This window comes from Bombus vancouverensis, chromosome 3 (assembly GCF_051014615.1).
Source record: "Bombus vancouverensis nearcticus chromosome 3, iyBomVanc1_principal, whole genome shotgun sequence".
NCBI classification, from domain to species: Eukaryota; Metazoa; Arthropoda; class Insecta; order Hymenoptera; family Apidae; genus Bombus; species Bombus vancouverensis.
In genome coordinates this window covers 18,638,956-18,665,575 of record NC_134913.1, presented here as the reverse complement: position 1 = coordinate 18,665,575, position 26,620 = coordinate 18,638,956, and the positions used below count along the sequence as shown (strand labels likewise).

Genomic DNA, 26,620 nt, shown 5'->3' with positions numbered 1-26,620 from the left:
CCTGCCGGTACCTTACACCAGGTTCCTTTGGACTGACTCACGTACCGGTCGCTCGAGCCCTCTCCCTCACCCCTTCGCGCACGGTGCCACTTTGTTCCACGAACGCACGGAGAACTCGCTTTTCGGAAGCAAAAACGAACGTGGGCGAACTTCTCGAAGGACATTCTCACAGATTCTGTTCCATCGCGACGGCGTTCCTCTCGTTCTCTCCTCTTTCTTACCTCCTTTCTTTCCTCCCTTGCTTTCCTCTTCGTTGCCTTACTCTTCGATCCTTTTCATTCTCTTTATCTTTCCATCCTTCTCCCGTTGATCCGATCTTTACGGCGCGCATCGAGGCTGCGTTCTCGATGCTATTTAGACACCGTGTTCTAACACCGACGACTCGACTCGATGCGACTCAACGTCGTATCGATGGAACGCAGTCTCTTTTCACGGCGCTGAACGACTCTGCTGGCTGAGATTCTCGTAGGATGAGTTTAATACAATCAGAAAACCGTGACACGTAACGTCAGATCCTAGCCGACGTAAAAAGCCGTGGCTTGCCGACCGATTAAATTGCGCCCTTTACAAGACCCCTTTTGTTCTTCGTGTAGAAGCATCTAATTCTTTCGATTCGACCAGTTTACGGATCAATATCTCGAACGCTTGACCGATGCCACTTATTGTTAAGGCAGTTAAAAGGCAGATATCGAGTACACGGATATCGAAGTACGTTGATAATGCGAATAATTTATCGCTTCTCTACTGGATATGTTTCAGCGGTGAACGGCAATGTGCGATTCCTTCTCAAACGAAAACCTATTTATAGGCGTACTTTTCCACGCAAATTACAGTGTACGTTAGAAATCGAAGGGAACGTGGCGACAAGAGAGCTGCGCGTTCCAGTAAATTCCAGCAAACCGGCAAAAGCCAACTGAAAATCAACCAAAATCGCATCGAGTCTCTTCGCTGCTATCGATTCAGTCGCGTCTTTGAAACAACGTGCGCTGTATCTTTTCCTGTCGAAGAAACAAAGACCAGAGTAATAAAGATCAGAAAAGTTATCCTACCATTAAACGGTACACAATTTACGTGGTCTATCGCTGTTTAAACGAAAGAACGATCATCGTCACCGTCTCGATCCATGGAAACCATTACTGCCATAGCAAGAAGAGCCGGTATCGCGGAAGTCTGTTTCCCCTAAAGGACTTACGAGTGACGTCAGAGAGTGGCCGATCACGAGGCTGAACGAGGAGCCGCGATAGCTCGATATTACGGCATAGTGGCGATTGTGCCCGTCGTTACCCTTATCCAAGGCGGTTCAACAGGAATTCAATCTGCGTTACGAGCGCCGCCGAGAGAACACCGGTTACGAGTATGCAAACGTCCCGATGGTGCGTGAATAAGTGCGTTGCCGCGTGTTCGGCCACGTCCGTGTATACCGAGAGCTATGATTTGCCGGTGCCGCGTACCACCGTCTTCGGACGTGATCGCAGAAAAGCGTACTCGCTCGTTTGTTCCAGCTGGAACCGAGCAGACGTGGTACGCGGTACTTCGCCGAAGGAACGATAGGCAACCAAAGTTGGAAACTTCGTTGGCAGCTTTAGGAGACGAGAAACGGAATTAGTTGGTGGACGGTAGAAAATATAGAAACTGCGGACTTGGAAATTGCAAAGGAAGAAACCGCAAACGTGAAAATTATGGACTTAGAGATTGAAAACGCTGTAGGAACTTAAAACGTAAAAATAGGAAAGTCGGAAAGTAGGATATTAAATCGTCGATCGTTTAACTACTCGAGCCATAATGAAAGAAAATCTAAAGTAGCAATTGGAATTGCGATATTTCCAGAGTTTCAGTTAAATACACGCGAGCAACCTGCTCGGGAGAAAATTGCACGACTGGTTACGCGGTTTCCAGGAAGGCGGTTGTCGAGATTTCGCACGTATTTTATCGCGCGTTTCCTCGTATACCTGTTACGCGGCGAGCCAAGTCGCAGGTGAGCGTACAGGTAAACGTTTTAGGTGACACTTTCGTGCGAAGGTCGTCTATTCGACCTTACAGAGGTCGCGCGCTAAGAATTCGATCTACCACGCATCCTACCACATTTTCGCGTCATATATTTCGCTTTAACGCCTTTCGTCGTTCCGTTTCGATCACGTCGCGCGATGAAACGCATCCGTGTCTATCGAGCCAGATCGACGGTGAACAGTCGTTCGTAGAACGAAAAGCTGAATGAACCAATTAACGGAGTTCGACGTTACATAAATCACGATCGACAAAGTAGATTAGTTTCGCTGTAAAACGTAACGAGCGCCGGGCTGTGCGGCGTGGCGAACATAAATCTGCTCATTTTCTCAATTACATCGAGCACTACCGCGCGCACGACCCACTTTCAACGACCTTACGCGAACTAAAAGCCCATTTAAAGGCTGCACGAATTTTTGTGACCCACTGTACGTAGCGCGATCGTCAAGGTGCTCGGCCACCTTGGCCGTCGGCTAGCTTTCCATCGGTGAAAGCTCCGCTTTGTGAAACGCTCAACGCGCTGCATACGTGCCAACCTGTCCCCCTCCTTCTTTCTCCGTGTATACGAGAATCGCGAGACCGGTTAGGGACCTTCCTCAATGCGTTGTGTCGTCGATTCGTCGATGAAAAATGAACGGAAGTGGAACCGTGAAGCGCGCTTTGACGAAAAAAGAAAAAGAAAGAAAAACGAGAAAGAAAGGAAAGTCAAGGGGGATGATAGAAAAGACAAACGAGAGAAAGAATCGACGGGTTCGCGATACGACGATGAATCTATGAGCGATTACTGGCAACGCGTATTTACTTACAAGATACCAATTCGAGTCTTTCCCTCTCTAATTTATGTACGATCGAAACTGCGAAACGCAGACGCTACGACGTCTTGGAAAAGTCGTAAACCAAGGGCGAAGCTCATTTTACAACAGCCATATCCTTGATCGTCGATAGGAGAAACTCGCAGGAAATCTCATTAAGTAGAGTGTCCACAAACGATAACGACGTCGTTAATGGCTCGTTCGGAATAATTAACTACGTGGATCTGAAATTCGTTGCTTTTGCGTAGAAACAATGACGCGTGATATCGATATCGTTTACTCGCGTATTCCTTCGTACGCTTCTTAGTTCAAAGAGGAGAAAAAAAAGGTTCGTTCACGAGCTTGACTCGTGCGTCCTCTCCACGATAACCTGTTCGTCTCGTCACGCTAAAATTAGTTAAACACGAGAAAACAGAACGAAACACGTCGATGACGCGTTAACGAACTCTTATTAGACCGGACAGTAAATCGACGCGATCGTATTACCTACGTTTTTCAACGTTTTATCGATCGGCTTTCTCCTAGGAATTATCTCGCGGATAATACAGGCAATTCGTTAGAATGTCTGATTTACGTGAAAACGATAGAGGCAAGGTTGAAAAGCGAGCATTGTTTACCCGAACGACTATAAAACTCTGTAAACGATCGAATCGAGCAACGATAAGAAACGCCAGCGATAACGTGCAAATAGGAATTCTACGCGCTACGTTTGCGAACGTTGCGTCGCAGCTGGTGTTTGCGAATAATTCGTTGTCTCTCATCCGGCCGAGTAATATCTTCAAAGATGTTCGCGAAACGTATTTCTTTGAAACGTGTATGGAAAAATTCTCGGGAACACGGTGTGATACAGCGTATCGCGCGTGTAACGTGTTTGTAGGTTTCGAAAACTGTTCGCGAGCTTGTTACAAGCGGCATTCGCGGGAAATTCATAGAGCGGTTATAAGATATTTATGAACATCTCGTACAGTCGGCTGACGAACATACACGCCTTTACAAGTACCGAGTTGGCACGTGAAGCTAGGTAACGCGAGGGTTTCGAGAAGGTGTGTTGCGTGCGCCGTGAGATTTCTGATATTTTTAATAACAATCTAGGCGCTATCTACCGACAGGATCCGAAAGAAATTGCGGTAACGGAGTCGTTTTGGTACCGCTAGAAACAGTCGATGCCAATCTGGGAAACCTCGTGGCGTGGTTGCGGCGAAATCACGATTGCGAGGGCCGTGTATTCATCGCTACGAGTTTCAAACGATATTTCCCACTTTCGATGCAATAATCGTACAACGACGATATATGCCACGACCGTATCCTGCTTTACGACGCCGACGATTTCTAATATCTCGTTAACGTTGCGTTAAATATTCCAGGCTCGATGATTCGAGTAACAGGTATTTCCATATCCACTAAATCTTCCGTACCTTCTTGTCTCGGTCTCTGTCTCGCCCTCTAATTTCCTCGGAACGATTCTACTCCGATACTCTTCGTTAGAATTCCTGGATCGACGAACAGGTTTCTCGGTCTATCCGTGGCCAACCCCGGGAAAATAGATCGAAGTTGGCTGAATAAGAGCCGAATCTAAGCGCGGTCGGAGAACACGCGAAGCGTACTTGACTCGAAACAATTTTACTTTACCGACGCGTTGCTCGCGCCAAACCGGCTATTTAATACTTACGCGCTCTTTCTTATCCAACGCCGCTCCGGCAAATTTAAACGATTACCACGTTGAACGGTTTTACGAACCTCTCGATCGCAGTCCGATGATATACGAAATCCAGGTGCTGTTGAATAACCGCGATAAAGACACCTCGAAGAGATATTCGAGCGGTAATATCGTGGTCCAGAGGCATCCACTTCCTCTCACTGTCGTTTCGATCTTGCCTTTTGTAGGACACGCATTGGGTGGCCAAGCGTACCGTGCACGACCGATCAAAAAACGCGGCGAGATTTCACTACGTCGAACCGCCCTTCCTTTCTTTCTCTTTCTCCTGTCCTCGATGACCACCGACTGCACAATTTCGTTGTTCCCGACGTTATTACATTAATAACGATCCAGCCAGCCAAATAATTGGATCGAACGAAGAAAAAAAAGGAACGGTCTCCTCTCGTTTCTCTCTGTTCGGCTTTCCCTTTTACTCGACGTACGCTCACGGACAAGCGAACACGCATATTTATATTCCGCACGCATCCGCCGTTACGAAATTCGCCATCGAAACTACATTTTCGATTATCTTCGACAGGCGTCCACTTGGACGAAGCTTGGTCTTGATTTTCATCGGCCAAGTAGTCGCAAGCACGACATTCGCGAAGCGAAGATAAGGAAGCTGGGAACAGAAGCAGAAGACACGCGGTTTACGTGCCTAAAATTCCTCTGGATGACTTCCGGTGTCCGGTTTCTCGGCCCGTTAGGCCGACGCCCTGACGAGAATGCGTTTTCGCAAAAAATTCGCAGCTACGTGGACGCGGTGGATACGCGGGCCCAGCTGAACAAATACGCGCGGTTCTGCGGCTTCCACGCATCGAAATCTCCCGGTCTCGCGGCCTGCGTGCCACTCTATACGTATTTATAGATCGACCGAGCAAAAGTGAAATTGCCAGTGATAAACGGAACGAAGGTTGTTACGAATTTATGACGCAAACGTTACATCGGCGAGTATCGACCGAAAGTCTCGAAAATCTTCCATTCCGCGACGTATATTCGTTTCAATGGAGATAAAAGCACGACACTTTTTATCAACGACGAGTACCTGTCTTTGGAAAAATTCTTTGTCACGAGGTTTAAACACGGCGTCGATTCTTCAAAATATACGTGTATCGCGTATTCCATCCAATATTGGTCGTCTATGGTCGTTTCATTTACTCGAAATATACTTTGCCTTCGTTGACCTTTGTCGATCGCGTATCCGTACAATCTTCGCGTTACGATGGTTAAAATCGTCGAAGATGGTTGAAAATTTCTCACGAATTCCTCCATCATCCACCTATGGATTCTAACTCGTATCGGAAGCTTTTACTTTTATTTCATGACGTAGCAATTTCGCTGCAACTCGGCGCTTTTATGTTTCTAATAACGAAATCGCAGGCTCGTGTGTAGCACCATTAAAAACATAATAATCCTACCGAATAACACGGCTGCTAAATCGCACGGACGTTGCACGGTTCGTCTCGATCGGAGACTCGTGGCGGACCTTGAAGTCGTAAAAGCGATTAGACCGCGGTGCTCGTAAACGTCAACACGACGAAACGATCCATTCGCGGGAAGCGTTGCGATCTCGAGGGGTTCGGGAAATTGGATTAAGCCTTAAATACGTTGAAACGCGTACCGCGGACGGCCGGATCGCGCTTAGAACCGCGCGAGATAAGGGACGGCCGGTTATCGTGCGTCTACCTTCTAAGGTACGCGTTGCACGGTCTGCTCGCTCTGCTCGCGGAGATATATACCCGGCCAACACCGACAAAGAGAATACATCTGGCCTCGCCGATGCGGTTAAACGCGGCGAATCGATAAATAAATTCCGCACGAAATTTTATTACCGCACGCGAACGCGTACGCTTCGAATCGCGGACGAACGATTTGTCCGGCCGGGAAAAGAGAAAGAGCCGCGCCGCGTTCAATGAAGCTATATAAATTATTGTATCGATTGTTTGTCTTCGTAAATCTTTAACGAGTATCCCGGTGATCGGTTCGAAAGCGATTCTAGAGAGAAGACGCGCATCGATCAATTTATCACGCGCGGTCTCCGTTTCTTTTCCTGTTGGATACACTTACGAACAATGCTCTCTTCCAAGTCGAGATTTCGATTCGTTCTCGAGTGTTCCTTCGCGTGTATGTGTGTGTGTGTGTGTGTGAGAGAGTTATCGAAACGAGGAACATTTCTCCCTTTCTCTCTCGACGAATATTTGATAGTCGCGATAATTACGAATATTTAGAGTCAACAGGCGTATGGCGGTAGAAAATTAAATTTTTTTTGCGATATCTGAGATAAATAGAATTTAAATAGGAAGAACGGTGATCCGAAACGAGCAGGCGTGTCCAAAACGAATATTTCATGCATACCTTGTACGTTACAGGTTTGTATGGAATATAGCGAACAAAGAATAGCGTGAAAGAAAGATGATGGAACCTACGGCGGTATCAATGATCGATCAAAGTAATTTTCGATATTAAAATACTTTCTTTCCACGCTGCAAACTTTCGCGCAAAGATCGGATTGTTTCATCAGCGAATTAAGCAAAACGCTAACCGGACAATGTATCGCGATCAAATTGATCGGATGCGGCTGCAATTTCATATAAAATAATCAACGTCCACTCGTCGTTTAACTTGGTAATCCGATACTCTTGTCCGAGCCTCGATACAGGCATTACGTGAAAAACGAGTCGCTTTCCTCGTTCTTCCTCTTTTACAAAATTCCTCGTAACGCCAAAGAGAAACCGGCCACGTATTATATAAGAAATAAACGCGGACACGTATTGCTCACCGATCTCCGAGTATCCGACGATATAGTTCGTCGGTTCGATTGGTCGAATCGCGGCGCAACTCTCTCGAACGCGCGCAACACGGAATATGAAATTGTTCGAAGGTGAGAGGATCCCGTGTTGCACGAAAGATACCGGAAGTTATTCTCCGGAACGAGACTTCGAATCTCGCCAGGCACGTAGAGTATGTTCTCTCGGTACGTAAAGTCGCGGCGAAATTACGGTGGATTAAGATTTTTCCATAGGATCGTCGATGGTTACAAAGGAACCGCGTGTCCGACGATGATGTTCGCTGGTAACTTGGCAAACCAGCCGACACGGCGTAAATATCCGATCAATTTCAACGGTGTCGAATACTTTCGTCGGATGAATACCTCGCCTATTACAGCGAAATTGTAGAATAACCAACGGAATGTTGCAAATTCCACGTCGATCATGCTTACGGTAGAACTTTGTTCCTGCGAGTATCGTTTATGCGAGCGACGTTTTAATCACACCATCCGTCGAACTTTAATGAAGGTTGTACCACGCGAACAACTACCGACCGTTGTTCCAGTTAAATAAACGATTACTTTGTATCGAAGTTGGCTAAAGTTTGCCGTGCGTCGTTCGTCGTTTCATCCCCGATAAAGCGTTCGAACGACCTGTTCGCGCGAACCCGCCTGCTCCGGATAAGACAAAACGGAGTTGCGTTGTGCCAGAGCCGAGCAGATACTCGCTCGTAGTCTCGAAAAATCGGTGAACCGATGGAAAAAGATTTCACGCAGGTTCGTTAATCGCGGCATAAAGCTGGACACGTGGATGATGCAACCGATCTCGGACGATGCCGGTCGAAAAGGCTATACTCAGACATGGAACTCGACTGGAACGCGTGCAGGCTGTCCTCTGTGTCGAAGGAATTCGCTGCTGTTGCAACGGATCGATATCTCGATTCTCGGTCGCGGATCAAACCGCCGCGAGCCGAGTTTAACGCCCTGCATGTAGGCTACTTTGCAGTTCCGCCGTGCACGACGGTGAAAGTGCACACAGGCGCGTGACCCTACCATGGTATGCGTGTACGTGTACGCGAAACGCGCACACATCGATCGTTTGCCGATTCTATGCACGCGCATCGGCGTGTCGCGCGAGTACGCGCCATCATCGGTCGGGGGAAAAGTATTTTTCTCGATGCGCTTCAAAGAGAATACGCGACGTAGGTACGTTTCGCGCGCGAATCTTCGCTGAAATATTTACATAACGGTCGGAATATACGGAATACGACTGTGGAAAAGCTAGCCGAGATTTATATCGACGGCTTTCGAGGCAGATGTTTCTTGCGTCGTTGCGAAGTTGGAGGCGCGCTCGAGCGGCACGCGCGAATTCCTTCTCATCGTTCGACGACGAAATTTTGTAACCTGCCTGGAACGTGACTACGCGAGATAGAAGCGATCGGTCACGATCTCTCTTCTGTTCTACGTCGCGAGAGAAAGAAAACACGATTAAACGTCTCACGGAGATAAACTCGAAAACGATTGGCGATAGAAAAATTGTAGAGAACGCGCCGTTCGCTCCGTATCACCGGAGTTCAAAGTCCTGCCGGGTAGAGTTCCATTCGATCGTTCGATCGTTGCATAGATCACGCCCCAGAGAGATCAAACGGCATGTTTTCTCAATAATTCAGCGCGTGCCTGGCGTTGCGAGCAGTTCGATGTTTTATTCATGAGGATCGTGGCGTCCTTTTTGTAATTACGCCAGCCATGCATCGCGCATAGGTGTCTCTCGATTTTCGATTCATGGCTTCGATTCAATCGTACACCGGGACGGCGGTCGTTCCATCCACGCGATTAATAATACTAACAAATTACTATCCACGGAAGCAACCTTCGCTCTCGCATTTCCTCCGCATAATTAATGATAATTACACGCCGGGCTCGCGATCTTGCATCAACGTTCCCTTGATACTCTATCAATGACCGGGTCAATGATGTCGGGACAAGCCGAACATCAATTTAACCAGCTTTTCCCGTTTCGCCATTTTTCCTAAGACGCTTCCTTTTTCACCGACCGGAAACCACGTAACCAACGGATAAATTTCTAAGTGGTAGAAGATTAGATCGCGAAGGATCGAACATCGGTAAGTACACGTGAAAACGCGTGGCTCGAGGCGAACTGCAGCCGAGCGGCATTTCCCATGGAGGTGTTTCCAGCCGATATCCGGCCGAACGTTCATCTCTGCCGCCAACCTACCGCGATTATATCCACCTTTCGAACCCGTCCTCTCGATAATAAGTAACTTTCATTTCCTCCCCCGACGGCGGCCTTTCCTCCGCGGCAGGAGCAACACGTGTTCGACTATAACTCGCCTCATAAACGGCAAACAGGTACAGCGCGCCACGTTAATGACCTCAGCCTGTTCTTACTCGATAATTCTATCCTAATGAAACGATCGTTTTTATGCGATCCACTGAAAGGGTTTCGACCGGCTGATCCGACATTCGCCGTTGGCTGAATGCTCGATTGATAGAATCGAGTCGATGCAGAGAAGCGGAAAGACGCTTCGCACAGATGGAAATATCTTGTCGAGTGAGAAATTCGGAGAAAGAGTCGGACTGAAACTTTCGTTTCGCCTCTGTATTTCCCGTGAACCGACATTCGCGAACCGCTTATTATCCTCGCGTTTAACGAGTCGATGAGAAGCGGATACAGAGAAATATTTGCATTCTTGCTTGATCCTTTACGGTCGATAGCCGTCCTCGAGCAGGACGAGTACGTCCCGGCTATGGCTTATTATTCCAGAAGGCGTCCCGATGCTGCAGCAATTCCCCCGTGCTTGCGTCGCACGCAATGTATGCGTGACATCCGGCCCCTACTGCCTCGCGTCTACGCGTACATCTTTGAATTTTACTAAAAGGATCGCGGGTCCTCGTGTACATCGTGTATCTTCATCGAACGTCGTATCGGAATGCGACGTAACGTTGCACGGGAATATTTCTCATCGAAACGCGACGCTTCTCGGTTATCCTCCCCGCTAAAGTGATTATCGATGCATCACCTCGTGCCTCCGTCACCCCTTTCGTAACATGCCAGAGTTTCCTACCGTTGCGTAACGACGTCCAACTTCTTGTTCCCTTCCTCCAGCGAGCGACGCATTCCTACCCGAAATATACGACGCGACGATAACGTTCCGGGAGCGGCGCTAAATCTCGCGTTCCGGTAGCTTTTCAAACAACTTTATCCAGCTGTTTGCTTTATACTTTCTTCGGTGGTTACCTAAATAAACCTTAGCTTTTCATTGCTATAATTTCAAAGCAACAAGATTGCAGCCTGTCGGTAAACGGAAAAAGATAGAATAAAATAATCCCGATAATCGGGTAACGCGTGTACGTTTTGGTAAGCGGACTGTCGCAGCTGGTATCGTCGGCATGGAATTGCTGCGCGAAATCAACACCGTTCCACCCGTTTCTTTCGGATTTAACGAGAATTATGTTGGCCAACGTCCGCGAAACCTTCGTGGCGATTAATCCGAGACGCGCCGGGACGTAAGATAGCGTTCTCTGGTCTCGCACGGTTCCGCGAATGATTATTTTAACTTATTGTTCCACGAAATTCCGGGAGGCATTTAACAGGCGCGAGGGTAACGGGCCCGTATGCGTACACATGCAGGCGCACACATCGAGTGGAGTATTTATATTCAGACAGAAAAGGTTGTACGAGACGATTCGCGCTCGTGCAAACGCGCCTTTACACGTGTTACTTACGACGTGCCGCAAGTAACGACGTTACGCGTGTACGTACTGGTCAGCCTTAAACCATAAAGGAAAGACGAGTGCGATACACGTGCGCGCCACAGTGTGTACAGTGCTTTACGACGACCGAGCTTTAACGACAGTGGCTCGCTTATACCGAATGAATATTAAATATAAGCGATATCGCTCTGTCTCTCTCTCTCTCTTTCTCTCTATCTCTGACATTCGTGGGCCGTGTAATCGCCCACGAGCAACGTCGACCCGCAGGGGCCACAACTGAGAATAATTGCCATTATCGCGGTATCGCTCTGTAACGGAATCTTTACCTTCGACGTTCGACGTCTTTCTTACGGCCTCTTTTGGTTTTCTTAACCTCTGTTATCGAAGCGTTAAATTAATAGCCGAAGGAGCGATACGTTCACGATCTGAAAAAATGAGATAGAACGGTTCGCGAGATTCGCCAACGAGGATCCTTAACGTTGGAAGAACCCGTTGAGCAACCTTCGTCATCGGCCGATGAATCAGGATTACTCGAAAAGGATGATACGATCGCTATAGTTTTTAATATCGACGTCGTTCACGGGGAAGAGAAGAAAACGTTGGTCGGAATCGATGGATGGGTCGCGAAGCTGATCGTAATTGAATAGAAGAAATTACAATTCAGGTGTGGAACGCGAAACGGACATAAATCAGTGTAAATGCAATTAACCGGTCGGCGGAGACAAGCGAGGAAGAAAGAGAAACATCGAATTATAGTAAAAGCGATACTGGCCGAACTACAGCTCGATTTCACTGGCCGTAATTGCGATTAATTAACCAGTTGGAGCGGAAGCGCCGGAGGCTGGAAGGAAATGAAATTCGAAAGTAGATAGGATCTTGATAGACGACGCGAGAATTGCGCAAACCCGATGTTTAATTAATTCCGATGACGAAATTGGCAAACGAACGCGCGTCCACGGCGTAGATACTAAATATCTACTTACTGATAGGTAAATCATCGACGATAAATATTCTCGTGTGATCGGTGTTCGAAGGAAATTAGCACAGATGTACGGTGTATGTCTATAGTACAGCAATTACATAGATAAAGGTTAATTTTCGTTTCAACAATGGACAGCTCGTTAAAATCAATCATTCGACGATGTATGGGAAACGTGGCGGCGACAAAAACCCGAGCAACAAAAGACAAAGGTGTCGCAAGAATTGATAAATCAAACGATCTCTCTCCGCGAGCATTGCATAACGGAGCAATTAGCCTCGATTCTAACGAGAAATCAACCTGTCCGCCAGGTATGTGGAGAGGAGCAACCTCTCGAAAAATCACGATCGCTTAAACAACCCATTGTTCTTTTCCTATAGACGCGAGTCCAGTCATCGAGGATGATTCCATCGTAAGATCATAGTTGGAAATATCGGGACCAGAGAGACGTCCAATTATTAATAATTAAACTGTCGTTCGAATTACGAAACGATGGTTAAACGCTGGGCCGACTCGCGACGCGTCCAACGGTCGGCGATAAATTAACATCGCGACGATAATCGTCAGCTGCGATCGATTTAGTTTCGTTAGCCAGCCGATAAAGCAACTTTCCTTCGCTCTGTGGAACGTCCATTATCGCTTTTCAAGTAATCGTCGATAAATTTCCGTGCAAGGGATGCGCGGACGGGCTCACGTCCCTCAAGGGGAAAGCCGACCAATCAAGATACGCGGATAAGTCGGAGAATTGCAGCTTATCACCGGCGATTATCGACGATTTATCCTCTCCGATACTCGCGGAAATATTGCGAACAACGTTTCTAACGATTCTTCTATAACGAAAAGTACACATTTCTTGTCTGATTTTTCCATCCCTCGCTGCTCTCTAGCGTTTCTCGTTTCGAATAATAAAAATAGTCGGAGAATTTGTACGTTGCGAGATGAAAATACGTTTCCACTTTTGCTTTTACCTTCGTTTCGCTAACTTTTTAGATAAAAACATCGAGTCGACAAGTAGACGTTAAACGTTTTTCGCGAATGCAAAGTCACTGCTGAAAATGCAGCGACTCTGTTTGAAAGATACCAGTTTTTTTTTTTTAAGGATAATACGTATATGTATGTGTAATGAGTAAATTTTCCTTTATAAATTGCCACCTACAAGCACGGTAGTAATTTTTCAAAATGTCTGCCATTTCGCCCATAATTCTCGCGCTTGCCGAGAAATACCAAGATACCAAGCGTAGGATAGTTGGCGCGTAGAACGTACCGTACAATCGTTGTCGGGCATGTCAATAGAATGTAACGCACAGTGGGCTTGGTTTACCAGCGTACCGTAAGCCCGAGACCAGTGGAATGCAAGCAAGGCGCAATAAGCGTCGTTTAACTACCACGAACGTGGCAATTATTCCAATAATTCGGGGTTGCGTAAAGGTCCATCGTAATTGTTTATGCCCGATTCCTCTCGACTGGCGTGGCTATATACGCGCACACTTATCCGTCGTAAAATTAATGCCGGCGAAAATTCTCCGTGCACGCGTGTAGGTTGCCCAATCAGCGTTTTCCACCGACAATGGCTCGTTACACGGTTTTTTCTCGTGCCACTTTCGTCTCGCCGTGTCCCGGGATTCGTTTCGACTCCCTTAGCGTAGTCTATTATTCTTGGCCGAACGGTAATTGCGGATAACCATTCTCGACTAATTGCCGGCCTGCCGTCAATTATTCGAACGTTTTCGAGGTCGTCCTAGGCCAGCTTCGCGTTTATGGTAATCGTTAGCGTTAAAATTTACGCGCGCCCGACTTGGCCGGTCGAAGGGAAACACTTACGTGTCCCTTGTTGCACGAGCCACTTCTATCCCGTGATTATTCCTCGTACGAATAATGTTATTATTATCCGGTCGACGCATACCGCGTAATTACTCCATTTGTGAGAAAATAATGCCGTCGATTATGCGCTGCTCTTCTCTATGCATACACGCGAAGCCTATGTAAGTAATGTTTGTTGCTTTTTCTAAGACAGATGTCACGCTCGATAGACTCGGCCAGTTCTCCCAGCGGACGGTTCAATTATCCGTTAACTATTTCGTCATTTTTTGCCCCTGAAGAAATGGAAAGTACGAAAGTGAAAAAGTGAGGTGTCAAAGACACGCCAGCCTCTAACTTTTCTAAGGCCAATCCGATCTCTTCGACACGCGAGTCGATTTGAAGCATCGTCCTACTCGCGGAGAACGGATCAACGCCGCTAACAGCGAATCTTACCGAACCGCGCGACGCGATTTTATGGCGAATCGATTAGACCGAGTTCTTCGGTGACCCTTGTTGCGCGATCACCAGCTATGACTAATAGCTTTCGTTGCATTATTTATAGCAATGCGCCGATAGGTTCCCTGGCGATTTACGCACCTACGATGGAGAAACGCGTCCGCGTACAATTTCTTTTCAAGTTACTTCTGCACCGTGTTTACCCTCTAGCGATACGCGTAAAGGTCATCGCGCGTGCTTTCGCCGAAAATTGCTCGTCGCACTCGGCCGAATTATATCCCCGGGAAACGCGATCGATCGCATTGTTCGCCGATTCGTTCGGATCGACGAATCGCAAGCATCGCGAGATCCCTGTCGGCTATGGTTAAGCCCGAGGAGCGATACCGTGCTCTGACCTTGATAATAATTCCAAAGAATAAGCGGAATGCGCGGCCTGAAACGGGGAGACCTTGCAAGTGCGCGTCACTGTAGGTCTTCCTCTGCCTCGTCTTCCACCTCGTCCCATCTTCTTCTCATCTTTTTCCTACAACTTGGCGACGATTCTTCGAATTCGAGAAACTGGTCCGGCAACAATTTGTTATCCAGACGTCGAAGCTCGGATCGATCGCTAATAACCTTCTTCTAGTTCTTCCTTTTCTTCTTGCGTTACGTGACCGTCGTCGAGGGCGCGCCGAGAGAAACATTGTCCCTTCGTGCTCGTACCTGCGTAAGCAGTTTCCACTCGTAGAAGTCTAACAGCGTCCCCTTAGGCCGGGACGTACGCAGGACGTACGTCGTTGACGGAGGAAGTCACGAGTGAACGCGCTTCGACGCTTTCAGGAAACAGGTTACCGGTTGTGTTTTTTAATTATCATCGAGCAAAATCGTTGGAACATGCGCGGCACCGAGAGGAATGCGCACTTATTCAGGAGACAAACACGGCCGCGTTTGCATGAAACAAGAGTTCGCCAGCAGCTTGGATTGTTTCTTTCATCCGACTCGAAGATGGGATAAATTCCTACTCCGTACGAATCGCTTCTTCGGATTCTCGGTTTTTAAACCACGCGACGACGATCCGCCGAGTTTAATTAATTTACCTGACGGCGTTTTATTTTCCATACGGACACCGGCGTCGCGTCGTGGCGAGTGACACAATTTATAGCAAAGTAAATTCTCTACGGTCGCAACCGGGCCCGATTTGCTCGTTTTTCCGAGTATCGCGTCGCGCCTGCTCGTCTTTAAACGGTCCGCCATACTGTCCCTTATATTATCGCGTTTATCGCCCATCAAATCGTCTTTCATCCACGCTTGAACGGAAGAAAAAAAAAAGACCCTGGCTCGTCCAACTTGCCAGATTGCTACTCCCATCGCGCTGTGTACAAGCAACTTTGTGTAAATCTCTTCGCACAAGGCTGTCAATTATCATCGTTCGGTTACCTGATCGACCATATTAGCATCGTTGTCATCGTCCAAGCGTATCGTCGTTATACCGCGAAACTATCGGGAATATTAAATAATTCAAGAGGCAGAAAGAAAAAAAGATAGGAAAAAAGAAATTACGTTAAATATCGCGATAAACTGACAATCTTCCTAATCCCCGTTTGAACGCGCAAAGGGGGTAATTCCATTAATCGAATATTCGTATCTCCTTGTTAGCTCGAATGGGTTCCATTAACTCGGAATGAAAGATCCAACCAATAGTACCATCTTCGTTTCAGACTCGCGCGCGATTCGAACTATCACCGATAAGAATCCTCGAGAATTCTCGAGATATCGTCGAGTGAAAAATCAGAGATTCTTTATATTCTTACGACGTAAGAGAGATCATGCAGCCGCTCATATTCGTTTGCCGCGATAATACATCGAGTATATTTCCACAGTTCGAGAAGCATCGACTAACGTCAGAATTTTACGCCGAGACCATCGATGAGAGCGAAAGATCGTTTATCATCCGCGAAGCATCGCTCCGTCTGCTGCGTACGGCTATAATCCACCAGCTAGGGGAAACCGTTAGTATTTTACGCTTTTAATTGCCTACACGATGATTCCTCGCTTTAATACTCCTAACTATTTCCGCGACTTGTGCAACGGTCCGCGCGAACAACGGTGATGGCTATATATCTCTAAGATGCGCGCATCTTTAGAAAGCTCCGACGGAAAGAGACAATATACCTAACCGAATCAATTAGATCGTAAAGTATTTGTACGCGTCCCGGAGGCTTCACCTTTCACAAAATTATCTCGCTGCCCCTTCGGGCAAAGCACATATTACCGGCGTACGACGAGTGCACCTCGTAAATCACTCGTCGTTCTGCAACACGCCAAGGTAGAAGAGAGAAACAATGAGCGCTTGCTCGGCCGCGTATATCCGAACGCAGGTGCGTACCAAGCAAACAACACCGTGTAGCTTTCTCTCGATTCGCGAGTCCAAGCATTTTCTACGTCGCCTAGAATTTCGTTCGCTTCGACTCGCCAAGGAACAGAATGTGACGGAAGTTTACCGATTTCTTTTTAACGCGTAAGAGTAATTTTGCGAGTGACGAAACTTGACTATATTTTGTTCGCTCTTTGTAATTTCTCGTTCGCGTAATAACAATTGCCACTTTATATACGCCTTGTACTTACGCTCGAGCACGTTATTTACGGTGTTACGTCGTATCCTATAGAATACTTAATACGAAATTCGCGAAACAATCTGGTTTACAGCTATAAATAGCCGAAAAAGATTTCACGATGGAAGAAACTCGCGGTATAGACGAGCGTGTTGTGAGATATCGAAGGGTGGTTTCTGTAACGCGGTAGGCGGTAAGACACGTGTACGGATGGAGCAAAGTGTAAGTTCGGATTTGCAACCGGTGGATCGAGCGAGCAAAGCAAAACGGGAACGAAGGTGACGCGGCCCGGGGAGCTGATACGAACGAGTACCGGAGTGCCAGGGACACCCACGTGTGACAAGGCATCGCATAATCTACCCGGACATTTAGCGTAGGCAGGGTACTAGCCGCGGTGGCTACAGGTGCTTCGATGGGCAGGTGAAATTTCATAGCGAATAACGCGATTAATCCGCTATGCTCCGGGGAAAAGTTTCAATTACGTGGATACTCCGGCGCGAGGGAAAGCATGGAAAATCGGAATGATCGATGCGAATGCATCAACGTTAACGCAACCAGACGATAGGATAGATGATATCTGAGAATCGTGCTCGGCGATCTAATGAATTTTTCTCCCATCAAGCGGTCGCCGAGCATCCAGGTACTTACCTTACTGGAGAAAAGTTGGTTGGACGGTGCGAATTTCAAAAGTAACGAGCGATACCGGCAATGGCGATATTAGGGAGAAACGATGTTGCTCGTTAAGTATTCACGACAAAACCACATTTACCGAGAGGCCTGATCGTCGTGCTACGAGCATTAGGTATACGCGAAGATACTCGGGTAGCTGCGTGACTTACAAGCCTCGAGTCTATATTTCAGCGGGCGTTAAAGTCGAGGTCGATTCCATCGTACCGAGAGACGCCGTTCGAAGCGTCCGATCATTACACCCGTTATAAGCTGTCACATAGCTCATCTCACACATGCCGCGGTCCCGCACACTGATACCCCGTCCGGGGTACTTTGCCATTTTTTCGATTTTGTAATCAGCCCCGGATCGACGCTGGCTAACTTACGCGCGTCACTTTCGATCTTTCTTAAGACGATTCACGCACAAAACGATGGACGCGCCGCCAGGCTAAAACCCATATTCTTTCTTGTAATTATTCCTGCGATACACGTACGTACCTTGATATAGGGTAAGTCAGAGTTATTTGTTCGGTCGGTATATTTGGTTCGGATATTTGACACAGATCGAGCGATTTTCACTGGTAATTCGCTAAATTAGCTCGTCGGCTACTTTTGACAACAGACTGTTTGACAGGTTAATGATACACGGCGAAATCGCGTATTGCGTGGGTTAAGGAGTGCGCGTTCCGGAATATAATAATATATCAAGAGGTAAGAAGTTTGTTCGATGTACGATATTTTCTTCTTCTTTGGTCGTTGCGCCAAATACACGCGAATCGTACGTATAAAATTCCTAAACCGACTGACCCAAAACTTGGATCTCGTGAATGGTGCGACTGTGCTGGTGTAAACCTAACCAGCACGATGTCACGTGTTCGATCATCGAAACGAAAGTTATCGGAACGATGATACACACGTACGTGTGCACGTTGTCGTCGATCGTTAGATGATCCGATCGGGAACATCGACAGCTTCGTCTGTCTGCAGACGCGGCAGGAACTCGAAAGGTTAACCGAAGATGATGTTCTTGTACACCGTTGCGTCACCAGCCGCGTGATAGAACTTTCACTGTGCGCGAACACGACCACGATCTCTCGTCGTTCTTCGACAAGCGGTAAAAAGACAGGGGGAGGTCTCGTTATTGCTTCGAGATCGTTAAGGTCAATTACCATGGTCGATTTCTCGGACGCGAGAAAACGCCCTCGACGTAATTCGTCAAAGGCGCTCCGGCTGGAAAAACGCCGGTTCCTTTTCGCCACGAACGAGCGTAATTAGAATTAACGAGCGCGCGATTAATTACGCACGTATCCACGACAGAATTCGCTCGAGATATTCTCGACATATATCAGCAACGTGCTCGTAACACTGTACAGTGGCTCGCGAAAGTATCTGCTTCGGTACTTGTAGACACCTTTTACGAATTGCTTATTTATTTGTTCGATCGTTCGTACGTATTTTCAGGTTTCTTTCCTACGTTATCGATATACTGGATCGCGACAGTCGAGTGCGATTATAGCGCTAACGAGATTTCGAAATGTTTTTTATAACGCGTAAAGTATGGACGATAAAAGTTTAAAGTTTTCTATGGTAAGCGTTCGAATATTTCCACTGGTTGCTGTACGCATAACGCGAAACGGCGGATACTTTAACGCCTTATAGATTAGCGTGCTAAAAAGTGAAAACCGTGTAGCTGGTCGAGCTAACTAACTACCGTATATTTCATCGTCGAGCCGAGGATCCTATCGATATTCGCGTCGACCTATCGGTGTGTTTCAACGGATCTATATTCTCGTACGTTTGCTCGAGGTGTTGTTTCTCTCGAGCTGGCTCGACTTAATCGCCGGGATAATTCGATCGCTTACAAGCAAACATCGTGTCTCTATTTCATGTAGCTATTAATAACTTACCGGTAGAAGAAGTAACGAGGATGGGGAATGCCTGGCCGCGGCTTGCCTAAGACTAAGAAAGTGCAGTAGGGGGTCCTCGGATGCTCTCAGCTCGTCCAGAATCCTCCTGGCCTCGCCGTAACTCTCCAGGTATTCCCAGTAAGAATTCCAAAACGAGCCAGGGAATAAGTCACCTGGTGGACACACCGAACGAGGCAATTAGATACCGTATCGAAGTCGGTATACCCACTGTGCTTGACGAATTCGATAAATTCTCTCTCGGCTCGTTCCGATCGTCCCGAGAGAGACTAAATCGTGAGCTCGTTGACCCATTTTAAGAGGATGATCGACGATACAAAACATAAGAGAGCGAGCGAGAGAAAGAGAGAGAGAGAGAGAGAGAAAGAATAATTATACGAGACGCACTGGAAAGGCATGCAAAATTTATCCGCGATGATGGAATAACCGTGAACGAGAACCTCGCGTCCAAAATCTTCTTCGAAGTGATTCGATTCAGCGATACATCATCTCGCTACCTTCCCTACGAAACTTATTTCCGTTCCAGGATTCCTATCTTTTTCTCTCTTTTCTACCGTTCTTCGTCAGGTGGGGTCTTCGCCATCACGGAACAGACACTCGCGCATCGGCAATGATTTACCATCGAATCCTTCGGCTTTTTTAACGTCCTCTCCCCGACTCCATTATCCGACTTGGTCTCGCCATAAACTTCCTCGTGAAAGACACCACGACCTATCGCGATTTACATTTCTCTTTGCAATCTTCGCGTTCTTTCGCTATCGTATTACGGTTCGAGTATCTAAAGAAAATCTGACGAAAGACGAAAGCGTACACTCACCCGATTTGAAGGTACCGCCATCCCAATTCTCCAGCGCTGTGCGGATCTGAAAGAAAGCAAAACGGCCATGGTAGAATTGGCTCTTAAAATACAATGACCAAGATACGAGGAAGGGATGGGAAGAGATACGGCGGACCATGTATAATACATGATGTATAATGCCCGAATGAGTGGAGCTCGAGGGGCGCCATACGCCAGTTTTATACAACGGGCGAGTTTCAACCGATCATTTGATTACTTTTTTATACTCCTCTTTACATCCTGCGCTCGATAGCCTTAGCGGACAATTGATCTTTTTCGTACGACGAAGAAACGATATCCGAGAAGAAAAACGAAACCGGCGTTGCTTTCTCGTAGCAAAATACGAATTAGGCGGCGAACAAAAAATTAAGGCGAGTATCCGGACCACGTACAATTGGATGTCGAACGGAATCGAGGAACCCGTTGCTTTTACGATCTTTCGAAAGAAATGACGATCGAATAAAAATACAGAGAGGAGAAGGTGAAGACATTTTTCAAATTTACTACTTCGGTCTGGGCGGTGGTTCGATGGTTCAGAGGCTAAATCACGTCCTCGAAACCAGCTTGTTTCGTTGAATTATAACGCGGCATTATGCTCGATCAGCGCGTGAATAAGCTCGATAGTCCTTAAGGTTCTTTCTATTATCACGTTACAGCGCGAGTGAAACGAGGATGAAATTCTCTTCGAATAAAGGAAAAACAAAAAAAAAAACAAAAACAAAATATCCGGATGCCTATCGATCTCGTTGTCGGAATATAAAATTTTTCTGACAAATTTCTAAATCGATTGAAAAATTTCGAAAATACGTAAACGTCCGTAATCTGACTTTTACGCGCAGACAGACTACTTTTTTTAAACGAACGCTTCGACTTTCATATTTCCTTCGAAACCACTTTCTAGCAACGGCGACTCGTTGCTCGAAGCTCGATGAACCGATCAACCAGGTAGATGCGAGGACTTTGTACAGGTACGACCGACACCCACTTAACTCTTTAACGAGTAACATTGTCACGAGAGAATCCACTTACGTTTCCATTACAGTAGGTAAAGGGAAAACGACTGGTCCGCGCGGCGTGTAAAGTGGCAAGACGCTTGTACAGCAACAGTATCGACCTTATGTTAATCGGCGCGTTAATGGTTAATTTCAGCGAGGCCGTAAAATCGAGAGAAAGTTGCGTAAATAAAGACCGACGGACAGGTGGTACCCGTGGGCACGGTATTTGCATTTCTTTTTTCAACCAACCGACGTTACATCGAATAAAAATATTTATCGTATAGTTTCGACTTCTTTTCGGATCACGCTGTGCCAGGACAAGCGATTATCGATGATACACGGTTAATTGCCTGCGAGCTACGAATACGTATCTATCATGGACACCGTGTAATCATAATAAAATTGCTGGCCTCTGTGCGCAGGTTCGTTAACGAGCAATTTCTTGCGCTTTAATTGCTACGTTTTGCGTAGACCATCGTCGTCCAACGATCGAGAAACCTTTATCCGACTTTATCCGCGTTTATCACAGATTTTCGGAAGTATGTATTACAATTGGATAAACGCACGTAGTTTCGTGCATCTCTGGCACGTGTTCCGGAGCAAATGAACGAGAGAAGCGTCCGACTACCAGTTTAGGAAACGGTCATCAACCTTCTGTTATCCGTACCTTAAAAAGGCAGCCTACGATGATGACCCGCTGAGTCATAAGATACGCGATAAGGCATCTAAAATGGGGTGACGAGCCCGTTTATGTGGCGCGCGGGTGTTCGAAATCGCTTGGTCTTTTAGAAACGTTTCTCGATTAATTCCCGAAATCTTAGAATTCGTCCGAGGGAGTGATCCAACGCGGTTGCTGTTATCGCGTTACGAAGAAAAATCTTCGATGGACTCTTCGATCGGTACTTACGATCGGTGATAAACCGCGTCGAGATAAACGAACGAACGCCGAACAAGATTGGAAACGAACGGGTACCGATGTGCGATACGTCGATGTATTCGAACGCGGAGGATGAATTTTCGCGGTATCATTCGTTAAGTTAAAGTTTCGATAAGGACGTATGGGATTGGAGCAGAGGGTGCAACGTCAGCGGGATGACGGCTGCCGCCCGAGTAAATTGAAAAAAGGGATGCGTGTGGTTGTAAGGGGCATCGTATGGTTGTCGGTTGCATTGTCACGTCGGCGACGGCGCGGCGTGACGGTGCGTCGGCGTGTCGATGTGTTTCTTATTGTCAGATACGTATCTATGTTAAGCGCACACGCAGTGCATGCGCCCATGCATTTATGCAACGCATTATACGCGCCGGCGAGGCCGAGCATACGCCGTGACCCATTCATTTCCGAGCGTTATTCTCGAAAACCCAATCCTAGATTGATTATAAATGATTCGTATTCATGAGGCGCTCTACCGGCTAGAGAGACTTTATAAATCGGTTTAGAAACTAATAAAGAGAAAGAAAAATGGAAAAAATAGCCGGCAACCTCCTCGTTAAACCTCTCTCCCCGTCAACATTCGACTTTATTTTCCAACGTTACAACGGGGAACGAAGTCGAACGACGTTGTCTCGGCTACCGTGGTTCATCACCGCGTCAGATTACGATGCACAGGCAGTCGCGAGACGGAGACGAAGAGGACGAGGGGATTCCTCGATATCTAGGTTCGTGGAACAGCGATAGACGATCGTAGCCGATCACCGATTATCTCGAGGACCTGGTGAATATTACAGAGTCTCCGGAGTGTCCAATTTTTCGCTGGTCCCTCTCTCCTTTCCGCTGCCTCGCTCGAGCGAATCGTGCGCGGAGACGCGCATCCTCTTGGAGGCGGTTTTAATTACACGTCGCGCGACCGCGATCGTCCCCTCGAGCCTGCATTATCCATCCAGGACGAGCTCTCGAGGATGAGTACTCCGGAGGGCGTTCCCAAAAAAACAGGCCAGACCACGTGTTATTAGGGACTACGCGTGGGCGTTTCAACCACCCATTATTATTTTATAGTCGTCCGGACGGTCTCTCTATAAAGATTTTTTACCCCGTGAGCCGAGATCGAAGATCGATAAACGGGATATGCACCTGCGGAGTGGCACCAAGTTACCTGCTCCATGCTTCTTCTTGTCGCATCCATCCAACCACGATGTCAATACGCTTTTCTATTTCGCTTATGTAAATCAGCTTTTTCATCCGGTACAACTGAATCGCATTTTCGCCCCGGCTCTTCTAAATAATTACACGCCTCGTTGCATTTAAATCACAAACAGGTTTTTTCTTCCAGATATATCAATATAGGGGAACGACGAAAGCATCGTGGGTTTATAATTAGGTTACACGGAATTTTTAGATCGCCGCTGATCATCACCTGCCTTTATCGCGACGCTTCTTGTTTCTTATCATTGGCAACGTTCTCGCACGCGCGAACTATACATACTCGATCCACGATTATACTCGATAATCGATACGCCATTGCATCCTGTTTAACGTTACGTTCGTGATCGACCGAGCTCGCCAGCTTCTTCGTTGAAATGAGACGCATCAGATACGCGTTTGTCGTCCCGTCGAACGAAAGCGTAAGAGAGAACGTTTAAAGCTGTTCTAGTTTCGATCGAGTAAATCGTTCGATCGCGTTTTTCCGAGTCACGTGCTCCAACGGCTCGGCTTTTGTTGCTCTTCGTTTATTGACACTGACGCGAGTTGGAAGACTCGAAAGAGCCACGCGTGCAACTCGTTTCGCGTTGTCCCAGTTTTCTCAAATCGTCGCAAATTAATGACAAACCGGCAAAAAGGAGCGACCGGAGACCGACGATTTACGACGAGCCGTTCTGTTTTACCCGCGATTTTTCGAGAATACGTTCCACTTCTGTCACGCGGCCGGTTTGTCGGCGTAACCGTCACGACGAGGAACGCGTTTCACGCGATCGAAGCCATTCGCACGCGTGAATCTTACCGGTGCGTGAACGACAATTTCGGCTGCAGGAAGCTGAACCAGAGGCGGAGCTAGCCACGTGGGCCGCGCGTAAATCTCTTTATTCTTTTATCGCCGGGTTAACAAGGCCCCTACATACGCGTTCGTCTTCGTTGCTAACGAGAGCGTTGACCGCGCGTCGATTGTGCAGAGAAAGCAGATTCGCGCTTGAAAAACCTTCTTTCTCTTTCCTACTGCTAACTGCTGCGTACACTCAACCGATGGTTATCCAAGATACGTTATTATTACCTTTGATGTTCCTCTTCGATCATCGTTTCGACGTCGTAAAGAAACGTATGGGTCGAACGGAGGAATAAAATCATCGAAGCGGAAGCGAATTCCTGACGTACGTTTAACGTGTATATTATTTGGCACGGATCAATTTTTTCATACGCGAACTGCATCGCAAGTTAGAACGGCGTACGTTTCTCTCGCGATACCGATTCTACTATGATACGTAACACCGTGAAAAGGGGGAACAACTGGAATTCCAACGAGGATTATTACGACTTGCAGGACGGCATGGATACCAATGAAAATTTATCGATCCGTCACGATCAACGTCGATTCGGACCGACTACGATCCTAACTCCCACTGGTCACACCTTTATTCTCCGAGCAATCGATTAACGAGTGACTGGGATCGCGATGCTTAATTTCTCTCGGCTTGGTTACGCAAGCCAACCGTTTGTTCGATTGGCAAAAGCTAACGATGCAACTCGTTAACGAACTTATTCTTCCGAAATGCCAAAGTTTGACGCAATACGTCTTTGCATCGTGCGACTCTCGGACGTTGAATCTGCGACCACGAAACAACGTGACACGCGAAGGCGAAACCGTTTTACGAACGGAGGCTACGAAGGAACGTGTCCTGGGTTCACGCACACGACGAACCAACCTGCGTGCACCGCACAACGCACTTTCTCCCGTCCGAGATAAAAGCCGTGCCGCGGTGAGAGCGATTTGCGATTTTCTAGGGTGTCGGGAAGTATCGGTTTGATCGATGCATCCACCAGCACGACACGAGAGCATTGTCCTCGTATTCTTTCTCTCGATTTCCATTTCGAAAACCATCTTCCATCGCACACGCAACACGGCCGAAGAATTTATAATAACTGTCCAGTCTTTTCGATCGTCGCGAAAATCGAATGGATCGCCGCAGCAAAAAGAAAAGAAGAGACTGGCTTGGGTGAATTTAGTTTTTAAAATTCAGATACACCGACAACGATTAATTTGCATCTGCGAAACTACGTTATTAATTTGGGTAGCTTTTTGGGACCAAAGACACGAACAAAAGATATTCGACACAAGGTGAGAAGAAATTAGAGATCGACAAGCAGAACTGGTCCCATTAGCAACGCGATCAAAACCATCGAAATTCCGCGTCCCTGTATTTATCATTTCCTGCTACTATCGCGTTTCTCATTCAACGGCTACTCGACGCCCCCGAGAGGTGGCTCGGAAATAAATGTCGCTGCCGAAAGGCGAAGCCCGGAGGTGATCAAGCCCCCTCCACGTCGACGAACTTTTTATTTCTTCCACTCGTCCTTTCTTTCGATTCCTCGTTCGAACCCTCCTTCTTCCCTCTTATCCTCGCGTTAAAAGCTCGCGCGTCATCACACGGACGAGCGTTACACATAATCCGACCGTGGAATTTCTTTGTCGGAGAAGACAGGTTCCCGGAAGACGTGGATGGAAAGGTTGAAATCGCGCGTATTAAAGTTGCCAAGTTGGTTGAACATTCGTGACGAATGGCTATTTAGCAAAGCGATCGATAGAGCAAGCGATCGCTACTTCTTTCGTAAAGTTTAAAAACTTTCCGAGCAAACTTCTCTTTCTTCTTCGCTGAGTGAAACATTGACAAGACTCTCGCGTACGATAATACGAATTCGCAAGAAATTAACGCTCACTCGGTGCAGGCTGGATCGTTTCTGACACATTTTTTAAACTTTCACTCGATCTCCGTCGTTTAAGGCTTAATAAAATACATACATATATATAATGCACGCAGAACGATAACCGTAAAAATCATTAATGCAACGACGATGCGGATAGATCCAGGAGAAACATCGTAGTTGCCAATAAATTTGTATTTTTCTCACGAACGAACAAAATATACGATGGATCGCGATATATTCTCGAACCGAGAATGGAAAGCGGCTAGAAAAATGTGGCAAGTGGACGTCGAGGTAAAGGCGCGTCGTGCGAGAATTAAACTGGACCGTGTCCGCCCCACCCCCGTCTCAGAAAAATAAGAGACCCTTGCCGATGAAATCGAAACCGTTCTCGGCGATCCGCTATCCCAACAGAGTCCACTTTCCCAACAAAATACCACCACGTTCATCCACTTTCCTGCGACACGATCGTCTCTCCTTTTTTTTTTTCTCGTTAACCCGCGT

General features: G+C 47.1%; 1 protein-coding gene across 2 annotated transcripts in view; it reads right to left on the bottom strand.

Moving 5' to 3' along the window:
* Nucleotides 1-26,620, bottom strand: part of LOC117153844 (uncharacterized) — a 179,480-nt gene that overhangs the window by 106,882 nt on the left and 45,978 nt on the right. For both annotated transcript variants that reach the window (XM_033328294.2, XM_033328293.2), the window contains exons 4-5: nt 20,252-20,297; nt 19,417-19,589 (exon numbers count right to left, since the gene is read on the bottom strand). In XM_033328294.2, the coding sequence (XP_033184185.2) occupies nt 19,417-19,589; nt 20,252-20,297 (219 nt within the window). The remainder of the gene's footprint in view (nt 1-19,416; nt 19,590-20,251; nt 20,298-26,620) is intronic.